Source organism: Mus musculus, chromosome 12 (assembly GCF_000001635.26).
Source record: "Mus musculus strain C57BL/6J chromosome 12, GRCm38.p6 C57BL/6J".
NCBI classification, from domain to species: Eukaryota; Metazoa; Chordata; class Mammalia; order Rodentia; family Muridae; genus Mus; species Mus musculus.
The window spans coordinates 29799629-29820965 of NC_000078.6; the positions used below are offsets into that span (position 1 = coordinate 29799629).

At 42.9% G+C, this 21337-nt stretch overlaps 1 protein-coding gene across 51 annotated transcripts in view; it reads left to right on the forward strand.

Moving 5' to 3' along the window:
* Positions 1–21337, forward strand: part of Myt1l (myelin transcription factor 1-like) — a 395627-nt gene that overhangs the window by 272039 nt on the left and 102251 nt on the right. For 45 of the 51 annotated variants that reach the window (XM_017314969.2, XM_011243819.3, XM_030246582.1 and 42 more), the window contains one exon: positions 11745–12106. The exons of the other annotated variants lie outside the window; for them this stretch is intronic. In XM_017314969.2, the coding sequence (XP_017170458.1) occupies positions 11745–12106 (362 nt within the window). The remainder of the gene's footprint in view (positions 1–11744; positions 12107–21337) is intronic. 51 annotated transcript variants of the gene reach the window in all.

The following is a 21337-nucleotide window of genomic DNA, read 5'->3' on the forward strand; positions in this document are numbered from 1 at the left end:
TAGCCATCTGAGCAGTCTCCCTTTACTGGGCCAACTTAACTCGGGGTTGAATCTTCAGGAGTGTGGCCAGGACCTGCCAGAGCTCACACAGGGTGACCATCACTGATGACAGGATGCTGTCCACCTCACTACAGCCTCTGCCTTTTCATTCCAGGCTCTTATTTTAATGTTTTGTTTGTTTGGATTTTCCTATTGATTGTACTATGCCACATTATTTTGATGTCACCATTCATCACCATAGCATCAAACTCGAAGAAGCAAGCATGCCTAAAGGGACCAAAATCTGGGCTCTGTATACTTACTCATCTTTCCCTAGTGCCTGGTATCCCTCCATATCCTCCAGTCTAGAAAACTCACCTATCTTAAGAGAATGTGATGAGCCCATGCACCAGAAGCTGTTAGAGGAGAACCATGGAATTCAAGAATGAATGAATGGTTCTTCTCCATGTCTGTCTCTGAATCTATCTCTCTCATACACACACACACACACACACACACACACACACACACACACACACACACACACACACACCCTGCCCTCACACTTCTGTGCCTTCATAATGCACACTGTCCTTACACATACTGCCTTTTCATACATGCATCTCACAAGCCTTGCCTTCACAGGAAGGGTAGAGTTTAGCTCCTTTGTTTTCTTATAAATTTGTTCCAGGGTAGAGAGACACAACCAGTGTAGTCAGGCCTGGAGCTCCATCTTCTAGAAGTCATGGTAGTATCTCTGGTTAAATCCAAGAAGCTCACGAGCCATGGGGACACCACCACTTTGAGTACAATAGCATACAGAGTAGGACAGTCCTTTGCCAAGGACACAGCCACACTATCCAGCATAAATCTAAAGACATATCTTTCCACTCAGCTAAAGATGGCTCAGAGCTGTACTGTCATGTGGGTACTCAACACACCCTGACCTTTTAGGTCAAGGATATCAGTTTCAACTTGAGCATATTTTTTTAGTAAGACCAGATGGAAATGATACCACATGCTGGTCCAGCTGAGTGAGTGGACTTTGGTCCCAGCAATTGTCTGTCCCAACGTGTTCCTTTGAGCTGATGTAATAACCAGAGAGTCTAAAAGTGAGAACTAGAAATGCAGAGTGTGGCTAGGCCCTACGGAACACTTTTTCCCTCTGAATAATATACATGGCAGTTTTCATTTTGGCCAGGTAAAAAAGATATTTTTGATGCAGAGTCTGATTTGATGGGATAAGTCTGACCTTAGGTGTGCTACTACGTTTTATAGGTCGAAGTTGGATAAAATGGTTTTTAGGGCTCCTTCCTTGTACATGTTAGTGGTGTGACAGGTTACTAGGTCATAGTAAAATGAACACTTTTGGAAGACTCCTTAAACACCTGAGCTCTTTGGTTAAACTAGAATCTCACTTAAAGCATACTCCTACTAGTCTAAAGGAATACACTGACCAGATTAATCTGCCAATCTTACTGCTGATGAGTGGCTTGGCTGTTGGAATAGCTTTCATATCCCCAGCACTCTAACCTCACAAATGTCAAGGATGATCACTGCTTTTTATAGACAAAAAGAAAAAAAAAAGAAGTTGTATGTATTTTACTGGAAGGTAGAAGCTGGTAGGACCAAGCATAAAAGCTGGTAGGCCAGTGTCAAACATTCTGCAGTCAAACAACAGAAATAGAAGTTTTTAATGCACTCTTCCCTCTTGTCATGATGGGAACCCATTATAATTGATATATGGTGGCATCCCTAATGCCTATAAAACCGTACATTGATGCAATAAGCCAGCGCCAGCACAAGTGAAGGAGTCCAGGTAGTTTACAATAGTTATGAAATATCTCCCATGCAGAATATGAGATAAACACTGTTGAATTCCAGCCTGACCAGGACTGACTTGCTAGAGAATCAGGAACTTGAGATGGGCAGGAGAGGAAACCCCAGCAATAGGACTCATGGTGAACAGGGAACTCTAAAATAGGAAGGATGAAGAAAGGATGGCTATGATAGTGGGTCCAGATTGGACCAGATAGCAATAGAAGCTAAAGTGGAATGTGAAGTTGTACACAAGTTAACACAGTAGCCCTTGCCCTACTGCAAGGTAGAGAAAGTATACTGAAAGAATTTACTGCTTCACACACCCCACGTGAACAATTGCTGGGAATCTGGCTTCTAAAAGCACAAGGTTCCAGGGGAGAATAACAAGGAAAAGAAAACCAACCACATTATAGATATGAGAGCTATAAAAGTGATGGAAAATCTTGTCTGACCCAGTAGAACCTTTGCCCCTGCTATAGGCTGAATCTTCTGTTGGCATAAAAGTACAGAATACAGCCAAGAGTACGTATTATAGGAAGCCTCTGAAGTTTGTGAGTGCATAGTATTAGGAGTTTCCTGGAAAGGGGGTGGAAATGGTTAGAAAACAGGGATGGCTCTGCATTTGTGTAAGAAGCTCCTTGCTCCATACAGCCAGTGAGCCAGTGCAGTTTGTGTGAGTGGTCAGCCAGAGACCCACCTTCCAGTGAGTCCAGCAGAATTCACCAAGGCATTGTATGGGAAATCTAGAGCAGGCAGGAAGATAGACAGACCACACCTGTGGAATCTGGGCATTGCATCTGCCAAGACTAGGCTTGCCAATTGGAGTCTGAGAAAACAGCCTCTGAAGAGACAACCAACATTCCAAAAGGAAAAAGTGAAGCCTTCCACATCTGGCTGCTGAGCAGAGCAGCCTCTCAAGTCTGCATCTGACGTCACAGTCAACTTTCACTGTGAATGGAACTGGACAGGCAGAGGCCAGACATGAGAACAACTTGATGAAACCAGAGTTAGGTATAGAGCAGATTTTTAAAAGATGATAATAGTCTTAAAATGCAAATATAGTTTATTTAGAAAATAATTAACTTCAAGAAATCATAAAAATAAAAGTGTAATAAATTAAAGCTCAAAAAGATTGACAGGCTTGAAAAAAAATAGCTCACTGGGATGATGAAATTATGAAAAAATAGAAGAGCCAAGCAAGGGAGGCGGGAGAACTAGTTTAGGAAATATGGCCTCCAAGTAGTGGTTCTACTAGAAAGGAACAGTGGGTGGTGCAGACGCTCACCCCAGCCTCCCAGAACCCACTCTGCAGACCCACATGATAGAGGCACACACACCTGCCACCCAAGCCCCCTGAGGAATCTCAGAGCTCACCCAAGGCTGAGGGCAAGATCTGAAAGCGTGTTGAATTCTAACTTCACTGACAGCTGCAAAGCATCACAGGACACCAGAATGCAGGGAAGAAATGAAGCTTTGAGGGAAATGTCTTAGCAATTAGAATCGCTCCAACAACTCTGTGCAAGAATACAGCAAACACACTTCAGATAAGGGTTCAGAATATATTCCTCCAGGCACCATGCTTCAGAGCCTGAGATGACTTCCACTGAGGACAGCTGGAGGTCAGAACACAGAACCAGCCCAGTGAGGAGCAGAAGAGTCCCCAGGAAGATAGACACACAGAACCAAGACCGTGTGCGAGAATGCTGACTTTGTGTGTGTGTCAGCAGAGCAGAAACTTAGACATGGAAGTCTAACATCTACCAGAGAGTTGAAGAATCAAGACACACACAGAAAAATAAAGATATCCACAAATACAGTGACAATATGCAGGAAATAAATCACAATCAGTACAATAGCCAGTACTGGTGCCTGAGCAGACCCAGGTTTTGTGGTGGTCATGGGAATCTCTATGGACTGGCCATGCACCTGCTCATCTGTGGAGGTTCCTCCTGTGGAGCTCTTAGCTCCCAAAGGAGCCCATTAGGTGATGCTTGAACTGGGATCCAGGGAGCGTGACATGAGCCCTTACTCAGAGACTGTTGAAGAAGCAAAGAAGACATGTGGAGGATTACTGGTTTTCAAGCTGACGCTTTAAATTATGTGCAAATAAAAACCATTGTAAAAAGCAACCATTAGAATGTAACTAGGATAGCCTGGAGAAAAGCTGGTGAGGAAATCTGACAGGCCTGAGAAAAGTTGTGACTCGAGAAAGTATACTTGATTTCAAATGGAACTTTAGCAATTGGAGGAAACATTTGCATACGAAGCCTAGGGAACCAAGTATCTGCCAGAGCTGGTTTAGAAAATGGCTCTAGTTCTGCACTGGGGTCCTGCAGTGAACACCAGAGTTGCCTCTTCTGGTTTTCTTGAAATGAAAGCTATCAGGGTATGTAAGAAAGAAAGTCAATGGTTACAGTTATTTATGTCTTTGAATTATTGTACAAGGCAACATATACTTAAGAGTGGAGTGTATCATATAAATACATTTTTAAAGATTAAAATGTGTCTAACTTCAAGAAGTTGGTAATTTTTAAATCTGAAAATAAAAATCAAGTATATATCTTTGAACATTTTATTAAATATTTTCAGTGCCTAGAATATTTATGATTTATGACAAGTTTAAACTAAAAGTGGCTATGAAGTTTCCAAGTAAACTAAACTTCTGTTAACCACCCTCCACAGAAGGTGGTGAAGAAAATTACAAAAATATACTACTATGTAGTTATAGCTGAATTAGTGTTACTTGTGTGTGGTTAAGTATATTGTGAAACACTTTGAAATTCTAACTCTTTAATTGAATAATGCAGCTGTTTAAACTCTTTTGAAAGTATCTTTAAATGCTTTTGTACTCTCCTGAGAGTCTCAAAACCAACCTAGAATTCTCAGCACAGGTAGCTCCTTCAGGAGCCAATGTTGGACATCTCCTGACTGAGTTAAAGAGCTAGGCAACCAGTGTTGAGTCCTTTAGCAGTCTCCAGTGAACCCACATCCTGGTTCCTCCCTCATTCACAGGGCTCTTGATGCTATTTTCCGTCTCAGGCATGCTGTGGCCAGCCTTCCATCAGGGATACAAGAGGGACAGGGCTCCTAGGCAAAAAACAGGTGCAGCCCTCTTAGCCCTGGTGCTTGGCTTTCCTCTCCAAGGATGCTTAGGAGCTGCGTGCGTTGTATTCTTAGGAGTTTGTATATTTGCATGCCTGTGCCCTCCTCTCAGTAACTGGGACATCTCAGAAAGCATTGGCAGTCCTTGCTGTCCCTATGCCTCCATTGAAAGCCTCTTGCAGCTTCTTTCCCATATTAGCATCCATAGTACTGTGTGTGTTCTGGCAGGAGGGTGGTAGGCAGTAGGTCTGGCTAGAAATGCTGTTGGGAAGGGTAGCAGTGTGTGGTGACACATAGTTTCATAGTATTGTTTTCCTGGGAACAATGGCATGAGGGTCTTGGACAGAATCCATCCACCAATGTCTACCCCAAACCTCATTTCCAGCCCCACCTTATTGAGGCCACCTGCCAGCAGAAATCTACAAGTGAACACAACTTTAGTGCACTAGCCTTAGTTGGCTCTCTGCTCTTCCTAACCACAAATAAGCTAGTAAATATCAGGTTTTCCTTCCGGGAAACCCCCATCAATTGTTGGTATCACTACCAGCCAAGCAACTAGGAGAGAAGGCCACGGGTTGCTCTTGTCATTGTGCCTTCTCCTGATCACCTGAGCATGAGGCTTGTTCATCCCATGCCCAAGCAAGGAAAACTATTATTAATACCTCTCCACGCATGCTTTAACACTCCTATATCCTATTAATATTATCTGCCAATTCATTCCCCACACATGGCCATGTTTATCACTTTTTACTCTCTTAGGGCCTTTCATGATCCTAGCAAGTTATCCTGCACCAAGAAGGATGAGAGAGCTAGCACCACTCCCATCTGTCTATCTTCTTACTCATGATGCAGTTCATAGTCCCTCTGCCTCTGTCTTTCTCTATGTCTATTACTGCCTCTATTTGTCTTTCACTCTCTCACTCTCTGTCTCTCTTTGTCTCTCTATCTATATCTACTTCTCTCTCTCTATCTCTCTCTCTCTCTCTCTCTCTCCCTCCCTCCCTCCCTCCCTCCCTCCCTCCCTCCCCCACTCTCTCTCCCATAGTGTATTCCTGTGTATTCTTCCCTCCCCCAGGGACCTATCTCTGCTGTCTCATGACATTAGTATCATATGCATTGCTCAGGAAAATGCTTCCTGGATAAATAAGCAGACAAACTCCCTCAATTCTCATGCAGCAGATGCTTCCTGGACGCCTACTTATTCCATAAACGGCTTTGTAGAGAAAGGGCCATTGTTAATGGCCCTTATAATAATGCAGAAAGAATTAAGGGCAGGATTAGCAGACGTGAGAAGTCAGATATCCTGACATGGATAGAAAGGAGTTCCAGACACTGCCCAGAGGAGTGGTCCTAAGCAAGCTGGTCCAAACATCCATCCCTTCAAGAGGGAATCAAGAGTCCTGCCTCATAAGGTCATTGTAAAGGTTTAATGGAGATAAACGTCTAAACTTCAGCTACTTGGGAGTCACAGTCAAAGAGGTAGAGAGTTTGAGGACAGTCTGAGCCTACTGTGAAACCTGTGTCTCAATATAGAGAAAGAAAGAAAAGAAAAGAAAAGAAAAGAAAAGAAAAGAAAAGAAAAGAAAAGAAAAGAAAAGAAAAGAAAAGAAAAGAAAAGAAAAAGAAAAGAAAAGAAAAAGAAATTAAAAAAATAAAAAGGACAAAATAAAAAGGAAAGAAAAAGGTAAAAAGTGAATTGGGAATGTAGCTCAGTACTGTAACAACGTGTGAGGCCCTGAGTTCCACCCACAGGATCATGAAGAAAACAGTGTTCATATATGCAGTGAGTGTTCCTTCAGTGACATTCTGGACTGAGCTGCAGAAAACACCATCATCTATGAGTGAAGTAAATGTTCTCCCAGTGATGTTATAGGCTGAGCTGGAGCTAGAGCTCAGTACTTCAGGATTTTGTTACTTATTACACAATGAAAATGTCATAAGCCACACAGGAAATGGCTACTTGTGGCCATAAAGAACCATTAGAAAGCTCCGAGCTAGCTTAGTAACCACTAAACACCTACTAAACACTGCTCCTAGAGAGGCCATGAGGTGCCTGTACCCCATCCTTTCTTATCAGTGACTTTGGCAGAAATAATGAACAAAGGAGAAGTTGCTAGACTCATTTTCAGTTATACTGATTCTGTTCATGTTTGATAACTATATAAGGAAAGCACAAGTTAAAAAAAAAATAATTCTAAGAACCTAGGATCCAGCCTTGGAGAATCTGATGTTTTACCATTCAAGCCCATGGAGGGTGTATCACAGCAAGTAACTCAACTTGAGAAGAGCCCACTACAGAACACACAGAACTATTCAAACAACTCAAAGACAAAGGTCTTGGGGATCCAGGGACTGAGCTGCTTGTGAGTGGGGTAACCATCCTTGGTCCTCACTGGTGGCTTCATGCTGCTATAAAGAGACTAAGACACGGAGACCAGAAACTCCATTTCTGATCAAGCATTATTTCTTCCCATCTCTATATACTTTCAGTGTTCTGTTCTATCTCTGGACAGAGATATTACAAACAGTTTGAGGGCAGTTTGAGGCGAGTCTAGATCCTGATTCCTTGAGGTGAGGCCACAACTACTATTGTGTCTGGTACCTACATTAAATGGAAACACTGTGGAAAAGTTATAAAACTGTTTCCATCAGTGTAATGCTACTGAACTACAGTGATGTCAGCAGGAAACTTATTTGCTAATCCCTTCTTATTTCTACTATGTATAAAATATAAATGCAGTTGAACTACAGTGTTCATATTGTATTTTACATGAAGTGATAGGACTAGGGGAGAGCAAGAGCAACCACTAAAACTGAATTTGATTTCCAAGTCACATTTAATCTTCAGGTGTGCAGTGCTTGGAGACCAGGAAGGAACCTTCAGTCCACACCAGAGACCAAGTCACAGCCCTGCTCTGTCCCTCAGGGGTGGGTGTTTGCCCTGCAGGATACTCTTTCCTATGCTCTTCAGGACTAGCAGGTCCTTCTAAGTTTGGCTTCAAGAATCATATGCTGCCTTCCAAATTCCAGGCATCTCTGCCACGGTTCATCTTCACCCTCATCCTCATGATAGCCATCATTTCTTCACTTGCTTATTACGCACTGAACAATCCAGAAAGGCAGCTGCAATCTCTGATGGTTGTCTAGAAACATGCTTTGTATGATGATGAGCTTGCCTCACTGCCTTGGCCATATGATAACTACTAACCCCATGTAGCCCTGAATACTTAAAATGTGGCTAGTAAAACAGAAACTGGACTGCGAATTCTGTTTAATTCAATACCTGCATGTGTTGTGAGGCTACTGTGTTAGATGCTGCAGCTCAGAAGCAGTCTCAGCAGAATAATACAGGTTCTTCTGTCACCTTCCTGAAGAACAATAGAGGTAGTATGTGATCTGTAACCCCACTAGGACATGGTACACTCTCTTTCTTCACCAGTCAGGACACAGTGGTTGTCCTGTGAATGTTCACTGGGCACCTGCCACCAGACAGTTTTCACTGCGCCCTCAGGGAAGGCCTGCACCTTGTGAGGCTACGCCATATGAGCCAAAAAGGATTAAAGACTAAGTCCCTGAACTGTTTTCTAAATAATAATTGCCCTGGGATACTTTCTGCAAGTGGAACATGAGGAGGGAAGCCAGAGATATTAACTGTAGCCCTCACCTGGATGGCTTTATGGCTGCTCCAAGTACTTCTGCCACTAATTCTACTTCATTTTTTCAATTTGAGGACATCCCAGAACTATGATTTTGTTGTCATTCAGAAAGACATGAGTGATGGACAGGAGCCCAGCTGTGGCAGTACACAGCACTCCAGGTGCATATGTGAGGGTGAAGCTTCTCTTCTCCTTCTGCTAGGCTGCCACCCATAAGCAGATGCCATATCTACAGAACATGAGTTTGGCAGGATCCACACCCCAAATGCAGTCCCCGAGTTTCTCCAGGCTTCTGTTGACCTGAAAAGGCTCCTGAGTCAGTCTCTAAACTATGCTGAAATGTCTCCGGACTCAGATTCTGATGTCCCTTTAAGAGAGGACACCAAGAGGTAGCAGTCAATGAGAGAGGTCAGAGAATTTGCATATAACCTAGGTGAGATTATTCTCAGTGTGCCTAAATGACATAGAGAAACACCAAAGCAACAAACAAAATGAACTGACAGGAAATTTGTTTGATGCCAGTGAATTCGACTGTTATCACACTGGACCCAAATTTTCCAAAATGCAGTTGAAGACAACTTACACTTAGTATATATACACTTCGTACCAATATAGCTTACACTATAGCACCAATAAGAAGAGTGGTCATCCTTGTTAGTCTTAATGAACTCATATATTAGGACCGTGAAGGTCTCATATCCCCTAATAATGTAGATGGGTGAATTTATGCCCTGCCATAGAGCCCAGGTGTGTTAAACACAACACCTATGAAGTGCTCATCCCTAAGCACTCAGACCCATGCACAAGAGTCCTGTTAACTAGTCTCACGTTATGCTCTGTTCTTGCCATCTCAAAAGAAAGAATTCAGCTGAGAAATGTGGATAGCTTAACAAAAAGCTATTTTATTTTATTGGTAAAAGAAGCAGAGGTAGTACCCTCCAGAAAGCTTGGAGAGCGCTGATGAGAGAGCCTGGACTTGTTACCTCTCTGCAAGAGACTTTCAGAAATATTTGTGATTATCACACTTATGGATGCCTGATAGCCCTTTTCTCTTGCAAGGGATAGTGAACCAGACAGATCTCTCTTTTAGGCTGTTTCTTCCTGTGATCCTCTTGCAAAGCCCACACATATGTTAAAACAACTGTGTTTTTAAAAATCTCTGGGTCTTTTGAGGCTGTAGACCCCTCATTGGTGTGCATATAAGGCAACTGGGAAAGTCCTTAATACCATAGTTTCTGATATATCAGGCAGAAACAGATAGTGCTTCAAGGTTGCTTAACCATAAGGGGACTTCTGATCATTAGGAGACACAGCTGTCAGGATACAACCACATGTTGAGAGTAGCAGGTCATTACATTATCATTCTGCAGCCAACACTGTCACAGACTGAGAAACTAGTCTGGTCCAGTCACTAAACCCAACTCTTCACGCTTATTGTTGGCATTTCGTGATTAAGGTACCAGTGTGAGAAGAACACAGTTTTTTTTTTTTCAGTTTCAGATGGTAATTCTGAAGTACAGAGTTGAACGTCTGCCCAGAATTACTCAACTGATAAGCCCTACCCACAGGCAAGCTCTGTTCACAACGATCCAGCACTGCAGACACTGCCCTGCAGCTTGACTCCAGCACCCACCCTCACCTCTTTTCATTGGGGAGGAGGATGGTACCTGTTACTACCATGGGGTCTCAGAGTTCAAGGGAGGCTCCTTCAAGCTATGGTATGCAGTATCTCTGGAGTCAGGCGTCAGGCTACCCTCCTCAGGGCCTCGATGTCACACCAGCATCGCTTTGCTGGCCATCGCCAACTTCCCTCACCTCAATTCATCATGCTGGCAGCATGCCACGGCCTTTCCAACACACAAACACAATAGCATCCGTAACTGCCTGCAAAAGCTCAGATAGTCTCATTGTAAGCCGGCTAAGTGGCTCTCCCCCTGCCTGAGACATCACACAAACCCCATTATTTTCCTCTCTTGCCTCGATAACTCTCAGCTCTCCAGGGCTTGTGTTTCAGTTGTCTGAACTATACTGTGCTTTCTCTTCCATTCATATTGATTGCAGATGATTTTGATATGTATTCAGGTGTCTTTTTCTCTGCCAGACAGCACTTTACTACCCCTTCAGAGTTCTTCCCAACATAACAACTTCTTGGCATTTAATCATCTGCCCCTTAGATATGGTACCCCCCCAAACACATACTGTCCTAGAAATTTGCACTCTTAATTTATTCATTTGGTTTGAATTGTTTCAGTGCCATGATGTTAAGATATTTGGTATAGGATAGTGAAGAATAAGAAATGATACTACTGACATGTCAATGTGTGACTGAACCTCACAGACCTGGAGCAAGGACCTGTCTCTTTGCATCAACATTTCTTGAATAGCACAGGATCCATAGGATGGCACTGGCTGACCAAGATCTGTAATCATGTCACCATTCCTAGTTCCAAACTTGAAGCAACCCAAGTCTGAAGGAATCTCCTATTGCACTGGCCAGTTGAAAGGGGAGGTCACATGGCATTCTAGACACATGCATTATTTCTCCTAGCATTTTGGACACCGATTTTTCTCCTATTTCTTGAAGCACATACAGGCTTTATGATGATTTTTTTTTAAAAGAAAAGAAAAACTAAACAGGAAACATAGTTTGGAAAAATAATCCTTTCTCAGGGAAAGGCTATAAACTTAGCTTGGATAGAGGGTCTGGCCCAAATTCATCTTAATCTAATGACAACTGCCACTAATCCCAGAGTCATTCTCTGGGAGCTGAGATGGAACTAACATTATCCAAGACTGACAGTGACCAGCCTTTACATTTACTAAATATCTAGTACTATTTAGGAGATTAAATCTGGAAGTTGACATGACTGGGATACATGTGGAAGAAGGGTTTCCCAGCCATCCTCCTGAGCTAGGGTCTCCATGCCATCTGGAATCAGATAACAGTGAGCCAGAGGACTCCGGTTACATGCTAATGGCAATTAGACAAACACAAGCTGTATCTTGTTGTCATGTCATTTTCATTAGCAGAACTATGTGTGAGAGAACAGTAGTGCCCTCCTCCTCTGCATTTGCATGGTGACATTCATACTCAATCCCGAATATATGCAAGGCATCCCATTGCTCTGATATCCAGGCAGTAACATAAATATTTCTCTTTGTCCTTTTCTTCTATTTTTTTATCAGTGTATATGGTTGTCCCTTGGCTAAAAAAAGAAAAACGCAAGATAAACAGCCCCAAGAACCTGCTCCCAAGCGAAAACCATTTGCAGTAAAAGCAGATAGTTCCTCAGTAGACGAATGTTATGAGAGTGATGGTACTGAAGACATGGATGATAAGGAGGAAGATGATGATGAGGAGTTCTCTGAAGACAATGATGAGCAAGGGGATGATGACGACGAAGATGAGGTGGATCGGGAAGACGAGGAGGAGATCGAGGAGGAAGATGATGAAGAAGATGATGATGATGAAGATGGTGACGATGTAGAAGAGGAAGAAGAGGATGATGATGAAGAGGAGGAAGAAGAGGAAGAGGAAGAAGAAAATGGTAATCTTTAAATACTCCCAAAGCTTAGGCCATGCTTCGGGGTCAGTTTTTTGCATGAATTTTCTAGTGTTATTATCCGTGGCATCCTAACAATTCCAGAACTAGGTTTGCTGCTTATGTGAACTTAAGAGTTTATCTCAAACAATTCCTTTAAGTTGTTGTCTGGGCTTCATCAAATTGTTATTTGGATTTGTTGTCATGGCAATTTGCTGAACTATTTATGGGAAAATGTAGAAAGAAAACTAGTCTAGCATGTCTGATGTTTTAGTGGTTCTGTCCAACAGGCACTGTGACTGACTCCAGCATGGCTGCTGGCACAGCCTTAGCTTCTGAACCACTAATATATGAGCTGGAGAGATAGATTCTGTCGGTTGATTGTCAAAGCTATACCTTAGTGACTGTTAAAGTGGCAGGAATAAAAAGAGATGTTACTTAAAAGAAATGGTTGGTAGACTGGGTGTATGTTTCTGTCTTTAGAACCAGGTTTCTGGTCTGAGGTAGAATACTGTTGAGTTGTACAAGCAAAGTACAAACCTTTTGGGCTTACAGTACATGGGTGGCTTCCACAATGCACACCAGAGGATATTTATGTGTCCACTTTTCTGTTAGCACAAGACCCTAACCCAAAGATCACTTCTTTTTTGGAAAGAGGTGATGGTTTCCTTGTGATGTTAAAGTTTTTGTTGGCTTAGGGTTTGCATCATAGAAATGCCAAAAAAAAATGATGGAAATATGAGAACACTTTTTTTTTGTCCCTTGGGCTTAAATATCTTCAAGAATATAAATTCCAAACAGCTAACTTCCACATACAAATCCATGACCTCATCCTTTAGAGAGAACATACCACATGATCGTGCAAGTGAGCCCGATGGCCGGCAATACTGCTCTGTGCGGGCATAAAGGAGTGTGCCTTGTTGCAAAGCCATAGAAAGTAAGGCCCTTTGCTCCTCTCAAGCACTCGCTCCATTCTGTCAGGAAGCATGGACTTTATTGGGCAGTCAGTCCCACATTGTTACAGAAACCCAACACTATTGATAACAATTTGTTACTCACATTTGCCCTTAGTTTTTTCCTGTGGTAGAACAGAGCACTGTGAGTAGAAGCTGAACAAGTTACATCATAACGTGTGCCAATAATTACTGCAAATGCTACCTACCCAGTGTGCTATAGACAAATGTGCTGATGTCACTAATGATCTGCTGAGAAGTTACTGTAGCCCTATGTAATGAAAAGTGTGGAAAGATAGAGAGGAGACCAGTTAAGCAAATATTTAGGGACACAGTGTCAGCTGTGTGCAATTCTCAATGGTATCTTTAGTTGTCAGTGCTGATGAGTGATCTGTATCTTGGCTGTGTGGCATTATTGCAATCATATAAAATACTCTCTTGCATATTCCCATCGTGTTTGGGAATCAGGAGATATTAATGTTCGGGGTTAAGAACATTTGGTATGCACAAAGAGTCTTGTCTAAATTTAGAATCTGCTCCACTTTCTAAACTTAAATATTTCAGTTTTGTTTATTTGGGATCATAATTTAGATAATACACCTTTTAAATATACAAAGTGACATGTTTTGAAAGGTACTCAGAAGTCTTATCGAGATACATAACAATGTGACTATCCAGGCTTGAGTTGTTCTGATTTTAGCACCTAGGTCCTGGTTGCATAATGAACTCCACAGCAAATCAGAACCAAGAAATTTTAGCTGTACTGATTCAAGCAACTGGGCAAAGGACAGAATCACCAAAGAAGCAATTTCATAACAACCCCATAGGGTCCAGATTTTTATATATCAATATACCTGGCCTGGAACCTATACCGAGGCATCTAGCCCATGCTGAGTAGGACCATGTGTGGAAACAGAAACCCTGCAGAAAGGAGCCGTGCAGTTCCAGATATGCAGTCAGCCACTGAGGAATAGAACTCAACCATGTCTGCTCCTCATATAAGCAACACCTATCAGGTGACTTAAAGGACCCAATGAATTACTGAGGAGAAGCTCAGCACATGAAATGCTATGAGACTAGTCTGTGCTACCTGCAGTGAGCCCAGTATGCCCTTGCCCATGTCCTTCATAGAAAGTGAGGCCCTTTGCTCCTCTCAAGCGCTCACTCCTGTGCTTCCCAGACCCAGAAGCTGCTTTTGTGGAGACTCATTCCCCATGGTCCTAATTGTTGTGGGTGTTTTGGAGGGGACGCCAAAGGCTCATTTGCTTTCCCAAATCTTTGACCGTCAATGAACTCTATAAGCCTCCTGGAGAATCTGTCAGAAGCTTCTGTGGTGGGGAGAAGTCTCCATTGAAGAGCCTGTAAGCTTGTGTTCCAAGACTGTTTAACTAGCCTCGTACAGCGATGCCCCAGTGCTCCACCCTCTAGGCTATTCCATAGCCTTCCAGGCCTGGGAATCTCCATCAAAGGAATGCCAGAGCTTTGTTGGTAGAACAGCTATTCTTCTTGATCAGACTCTGAGTTGTGCTTACAATGTTAAAAAAAGAGGCATTGAGAGGCAGAGATCCATCAGGCTCCTATTTTCACATCCTCACTATGCACACAACTTTTCCTTTTTTCTTTCTCGTTTTGTTTTGTTTTGTTTTGTTTTGTTTTACCATACTGTAGAAATCAGTATCCAAACATCTAGCAGTAAATGCAAACTTGTCCCAGGGTAGCCTGTCATACATATGCGAAGCACAGAGGTGCAAGATTCCTGTGGTATGCAAAAGCTACCACTTTGTAGTGTTAGTCACTGTCCTAACATATTTGTCTCTACGTTCCTTGTTGACAGTATCACCAAACCTCAGGTTAAGCCTGCAGCAGATTCGTCTAAGGTTGGCTGCGTCTTGTTCCTGCCATATAGGCAGGACTTCAAATGAGAAGCAAGGAAGACAGAGACCCTCATGAGAAGAACTTAAGCAGCCCATGTGGAAACCACAATTTGGACAAATACCATAGCAGAGCAGATGAGGTTCAGTGTGAGGAAGTTGGGGCAGTGATTTGAGCACAGGGAGAAAACTTGAACTGGCATCTGCCTGAGGAGCAGGCGTGAAAGAAGCCTTGGTTCGTCTGTGCTGATAGGGCGCCACTGTGCCCACCCAGGAACCATTTTCCCTTGACTATAACTTGAAATGTGCAGATTTTTTGGTTTCAGATAAAACACATTTATATAAATCATCAGATTATCATGAAAAGAGCCCACCAATTGTAGAATAGACATTTATAACATGAGAATTAAGTATTTCATCTCCAGGATTTTTGAGCACTGCAGGTTACACAAAAGTCAAGTGGCTCTGACACTGAGTTTCCTATGAGAACATGTATTACAAAAATGATATTTTTTTTTAGAAATTGGACAAATCACAGGCTAGTTTCTTGCAAAGTCTTATTTTCAGAACACACAGTGGAAAATTCACAGCAGCTATCCAATTCTATGCTTATTAAATAACAATTATCTATCCTAAAAGTGAGTTATCACTCTGTATCCATATAGTATTTATCAGCAAATTTGGCACATGCTATGATTAAGGTCTTACATGATCCCTATAATGAGAAATACAAATTCACCACACAGATAATGCATATAAGGTATAGTTTATTTTCATACTCCATGCAACAAAAAGAGTAGCCCTTTAAAATATTATATGCAGATATACATATATATTTTAAATACACACTAATGTTTGTCCTTTTGAGCCCATGTTTCCTCTGCCCATAAACAGGAAAGTGAATTCTCAGGAAGAACTAGGCAGTGCGTGGTCTAGACTGAACAAGACAAAGTGACTATCCTCCTTATCTCACACTGTTTCTTTAAATGCTCTGCTGCTGCTGCTGCTGAACACATGTCGGGGTCCCCATGTGGCATTTGCCTCTGGCATCTCATGACTACCTTGAACACTGAGCACTGCAAGCCTGTGCCCACAATCATTGGGTGAATCAATGTAGATGCCCCTCCTGTTAAGGTGCCTGGCCTTCTATATTCCACATCAGTTAGCAACCATGAGTGTGGTCTCCTTGCAAGCTCATTTGGAGGAGTGGATTGCTTTGAATGTCAATATTAAGAGCTTTCTCTACTATGCTAGACATGTGTTCAAGGCCAGACAGAATGAAAACATGTGGTATGGAGGCAGAGTGGGAGGGGCTGCTTTCATTAGAGCAATACAACCTTCACTGCTGTCCCTGAATAGCAGGGGGACTGGCGGTCCTGACCTGCAGATTCTTCCCTGGGACCCTGTTCTCACAGTCCTCGCTAGAAAGCAATGAGGTCTCGTCTATGAGACCATCTTTCTTGGAGTGATCTCACTCTTTAGTAACTCAGTCTCAAAGACCATGCTATGTGAATTCCTCCCAACAGAAGCATCTCTCTAATTGTAAGATTTTCTGGGGTGTGGTTTTTTTTTTTTTTCCCAAACAGAGTGTTGTATAAGGTCCCCAGCTGCACGCAGGTCCTGATCATGTATGAGGCAGAGGCTGGTATGGTCATGAGGGAAGAGGATAAAGGTGCTGAGCGGTCTGCACTGAGGCCCCACAACTCCCCAGTCTCCCCTCAGGGTGCTGCTCTCCATATTGATTAGCCAATTATCCTTCTGTATCTTTCCCAGGGACAGGTCCCTGATGAGGGAAGCAAGCTGAAATGCAGACAGACTGTGAAAATCAGAATTAGCCAGCCAGTGTTCTACTGTAGTCAGCAGAAAAAGCAATGAGTTCTGAGACCAGCACAGCACAGAGATGATGTGTTTAGTATGCAAGCCTTCACCTGAGGAAGGCTCTGGTCACAGTTGGGAGAAAGAATATGGTGGATTTCATCTTCTGAAAATTAGCCTTCCCAGTATACACAAAAGCCTTTTGTGGGGATATTGGAAATACATGTGCGCTGAGTTAGATTGTACTGTGGCTTGAGAATAAGAAAGTCTTTAGCCTCTAGTAGGATCTTTCTAAGTGTCAGTCCATGACAACAACAACAAGTCCTGATCCATAGCATCTAGTTTTTGCTTAATCATAAAATAAACTTTATCAAATTTCATGAATGTGTGAGTATTATAAGACAAGTCAGAAAACGTGATAAAAATATAATGTCTCCTACCCTTAAGATGCAAACACATTCATAAAGTGCTGGCGGCTAGCCTTTTCTGTAGTACTGAAAACAGGATGTCACACACAAGGCTTGTTGTAAGGCCCGCAGCCGAGAACCAGCAGTGTGTTTTGTGTATCTTGTTCATTTCCTTTTTGACACACATGCTCTGTGGTCACAGTGAAGCACGATACCATGGGGCTCTGGGCTCTGGGCCATTAAGCTTGGGAAGGTCATCCAGCCTCTTAGAGCTCGTATAAAATAAGATCACCCAGTCACTGTTTACATGTCTTTCTCTGCAGTCTAAAGCAGGCACAAGACACAAAAGATCTTCACAAGTCTGAACTGTTTGCAACTGTGACATTGCAGCCATAATCAAAAGTGACCATATGATAATCTCTCCTGCATTCACTCGGTGCTGCACCACTCTAGACCTGTGGCTGTGCCTACCTGGAACACTGACCTAGTCACACCTGCCTGTCCTGCCCTGGGGAAAAGCAGTGCTCAAGACCATCCCCTGAGCTCCGAAGGGAAGGGGCATGCCTGGGTGTCAGGCAGTGAGGAAAAGTGCTCTCTGCTAAGGCTACACCAGAGCAAGGTCTCGAGGTGTCTGCCCATAGTCTCACACAGGGAGCGTGCTTCCTGTGTATTCAGAGAGTAGCGGGCTAGCTGAAGCTTTTATGTTTGCTGTTTGCATTAGAGTTTTCTTTTCTTTTTTGGTTTGATAAAGACTGAGTGAAGTAAGCAGAAACACACACTGGCCTAGAAGAATGCAGAATTAAGCACTGCACACTGAAGTGGTAGCTTCAAGAATTCATGCTGAAGCCAAGAACACATTAGGATGCGGAGGGTCAGTAGACCATGTTATAGAGAAAACAGCCTATACCTCCATAGGCTTCCTTAGAAGTGAGTTAGAGTCTCTACCAGGGATGAGGATGCAAAGATACAGGGTCCCCTCCAAACCCACCACAGTGATGTAAGAAATCCACCTACCTCAGCCCTGCTCTGAAGACAGAAGGGCAAGGATTGTTACACTTACCCCTTCAGCAGGATGCGCAGCCACACTGACACCTGCTCTGTAGGCAAGCAGTCCGCTAGGTTGACCAGTTGACCTGCAGAGGAGAGAGACAAACAGACAGAAGTGAGGAACAGGACCAGACGATGAGTGACGCTACTGAGAGACGCAAGCAGGCATAGAGACAGGAGGACAGGAACAGCAGAGGGCGAGACAGATGGACACTGAGAACGAGACAGAAGAAACTGCCCAATGTCATTGTTATCTCAGAGAGCTCAGAGATGTGAGGATGTGACTATCCTATTATTTTTAAATCTTCAAATCTAGATAAGCCAGTGCCCAAGTGTCATTAAGAAGCCCATCAAAACCTTATAAATGAAATTTAATTCACATTCCATTAATTTAGTTCCCTAATGAATGAAAACGTTAAGAAACTGAGTTCACAGTGTTTAAGTTAAAAGTGGCTTGGTTCTTGTTATAAATTATTTATCCTTCAATTTCCCTCATCTCACTGTATAGAAATCTTTGTTTTACTTACAAAATAGACAACTAACAGGTGACTACCGTTGGTAGGAAACTTGCCTAGGTTTTTTTTATTCAGCCAATGACTACCACTACACAACATTGAGAGGATTGTGCAAGCCTTCAATTCCAGCACTCACTCAGGAGGCAGAAGCAAGAGGTAAAGCAACCTATAGGTTGCTGTTTCCTATAGGAAGCCTTGTTCCTCTATGCTGGTCTACAGCCCTAGAATCAGTGTGCCTGAAAGTGAAGCAAGGATGCTGAGGGCTGCATCTTTTAGTGTCACTGTCCCTGCCTGGGTAGTGCCTGCCTGCCTCCCATGGTTTATAGGCTCTGCAGATGAAACTTGTCAGCCAGGGTAGAAGTCAGAGAAAGTAGCCATTAGCAAGCTTGGGACCCCAAACACTAAAATAACTCATAATACAGGATGCATAGCCAGCCTTATAACCTCTAATTAAAGGACCAGAAATTCTCCTTGGATGACTTCCCTCATCTATAAGTCAGAGAATGGAATACGGACTGCAGAGAAGTATCAGAAACCATTACAGGGGTCCTAGGAGACTGCCACCTCTTGGAGCAAAACCAGACAGTGGGATTAGCTGGAGGTTGCTACAACCACTGTTCCCAGTACTAATGAGACACAGCCACCTTCCCAGAGTTCAGAAGAAGGCATCTAGTACTGGTGTCTTGACCTGGTGTGGGAAGGTCCTGGCCATATTCTCATCCTCTGTGCCTAGTTCTTCACATGCCACACTGGCCACCTTTTCTGGAGTCTTGAAAACCTGGCACTTACTGCTTCTCACCAATTCTAGTATCTGCAGAAGTCTCCTTCCTCAAGAGAACTGGTCCCTCCCCAGCTTCTTGTCTCCCCTATATTCCCATCCAGCTTCCTTCTTCTTCATAGTATCAGCACCCTGATACTATGAAGAGTATTCATTTTCTACCTGTTCAACTTCTATGACTACAAAGATGTCATCTTTTTGTTTCATTCTTGAGTTCTAAATGTGATGTGATGTGATGTGATGTGTGTGTGTGTGTGTGTGTGTGTGTGTGTGTGTGTGTGTGTGTGTGTTACCCACTCAGCATACCACATATAGAATGTGACAATCACAGTATTTGTCTTCAGTTTGGTGAGAAGGCTGGTCTGGTGCCCTTTCCAAGGGCTCTACCTTTTTCTGTTTAATTAGGACTCTTAGAAATGTCAGTATTTACTTGGGGTTAATGAATTGTTGCTAGAACTCCACAGGTACCTCTTCATCCTAGGTATCCATTATTCTGTCCATACCTCAGTGTCCTGGGTCAGACTTTCTCTGAGAGGTATGTTCCAATGATCAACTTAGCTGCTGGCACCTTAATATCTTGAAAATTCTTACTTCCTTTCAGGAGAATATAAACTTTAAGACAATGTAAGGAACCAGGATCATTTCTGAGCAGGTAACTCAGTGAGAGAGGAGTGTGTCAGAAATAGGCCGTTATGATCTAGTCTGTGTTCTCTCAGCCCTGATTTGGTAGGCAATGCTAGACCATGTCAGACCTTGTTCAGGAGTGACAGAGGCATTGGCCATGCTACAAGCTAGATTGATTTACAAGGTTATATTGACAGCAAAGTGCACACAGGCATGGAGCAGACAAAATCAAATACTGAGTGTGCTTGTCTTCAGACAAGGAGCTCAAGTTTTCAATGTACAGACATGGGTAGGATTAAGAATGAAGTCAAAACAACATAGCTTTCAGAAGAGAGGCTGGAAATTCACTTGGAGCAATTGGGTGTGACACATCAAAACCATGTCCCAGGATTTAGCAGCAACAAAGCAAAGGCTCACTGGAAGGAGCTGCTGCAGAGCAGAAAATGGACAGGACTATTGAAACTGGACCTGCACCAGTGCTCAGAATCCTCCTGCCTGCCCTAGTGCTGCCCTCTCCAGATACCTCCTGCTTGTCAAGTGTCCTCTTCTCCTTCAGATGGGGATAAAGGGACTCCTGGGATGAAATAAGGTAGTCCTTGGATGCAGGGATAAGCCTGTATCCTAAGACCCTTAGTCTTGAGAGGCAAAAGCTTCAAAAGTAGGACCCAGGAGAAGGTAGCAGCTTCCCCTTTGGTGACACTGTCAGATACAGGATGGCGTGCTGATGGAAACCTCCAAAACCCTTAGAAGGAGTCAAAATGCAGCATCTAAACTTTCCAACCTCTAATCTATCTATGCAGTTAATGTATGGGGAGGAGTTACTAGCAAAATGTTCTACATAGATTTACTTTTAAAAGCCCCATCTAACCTTACAAACTTCACTAACCATAGAAAATCAGATGCAAATAACAACCATTCACTTTCAACAACATTCAAGAGAGAATGCATTTCATTAATATCTGGAAACAAAATTCCATTGTCTCTTTCCTCTCCACGGTTCACCGCCTCAGGTGTCTCCTCCTATCCCACAGCGCTGGCACCTCTTCTGCTTGGGACCTATTAAGCACATGTGCCCCTCGTAATGATGCTGTTCAGATAAGGCTTTGGGAGTAAGGAGAAAGGCTTGGGTTTAAGATAATCCTATTCTGAAATCCTCAGGATATCTACAAGTGCTGAAAAACTAACAGATGTATCTATAATAAAAAAAATCTGAAGATGGTGTAGAAA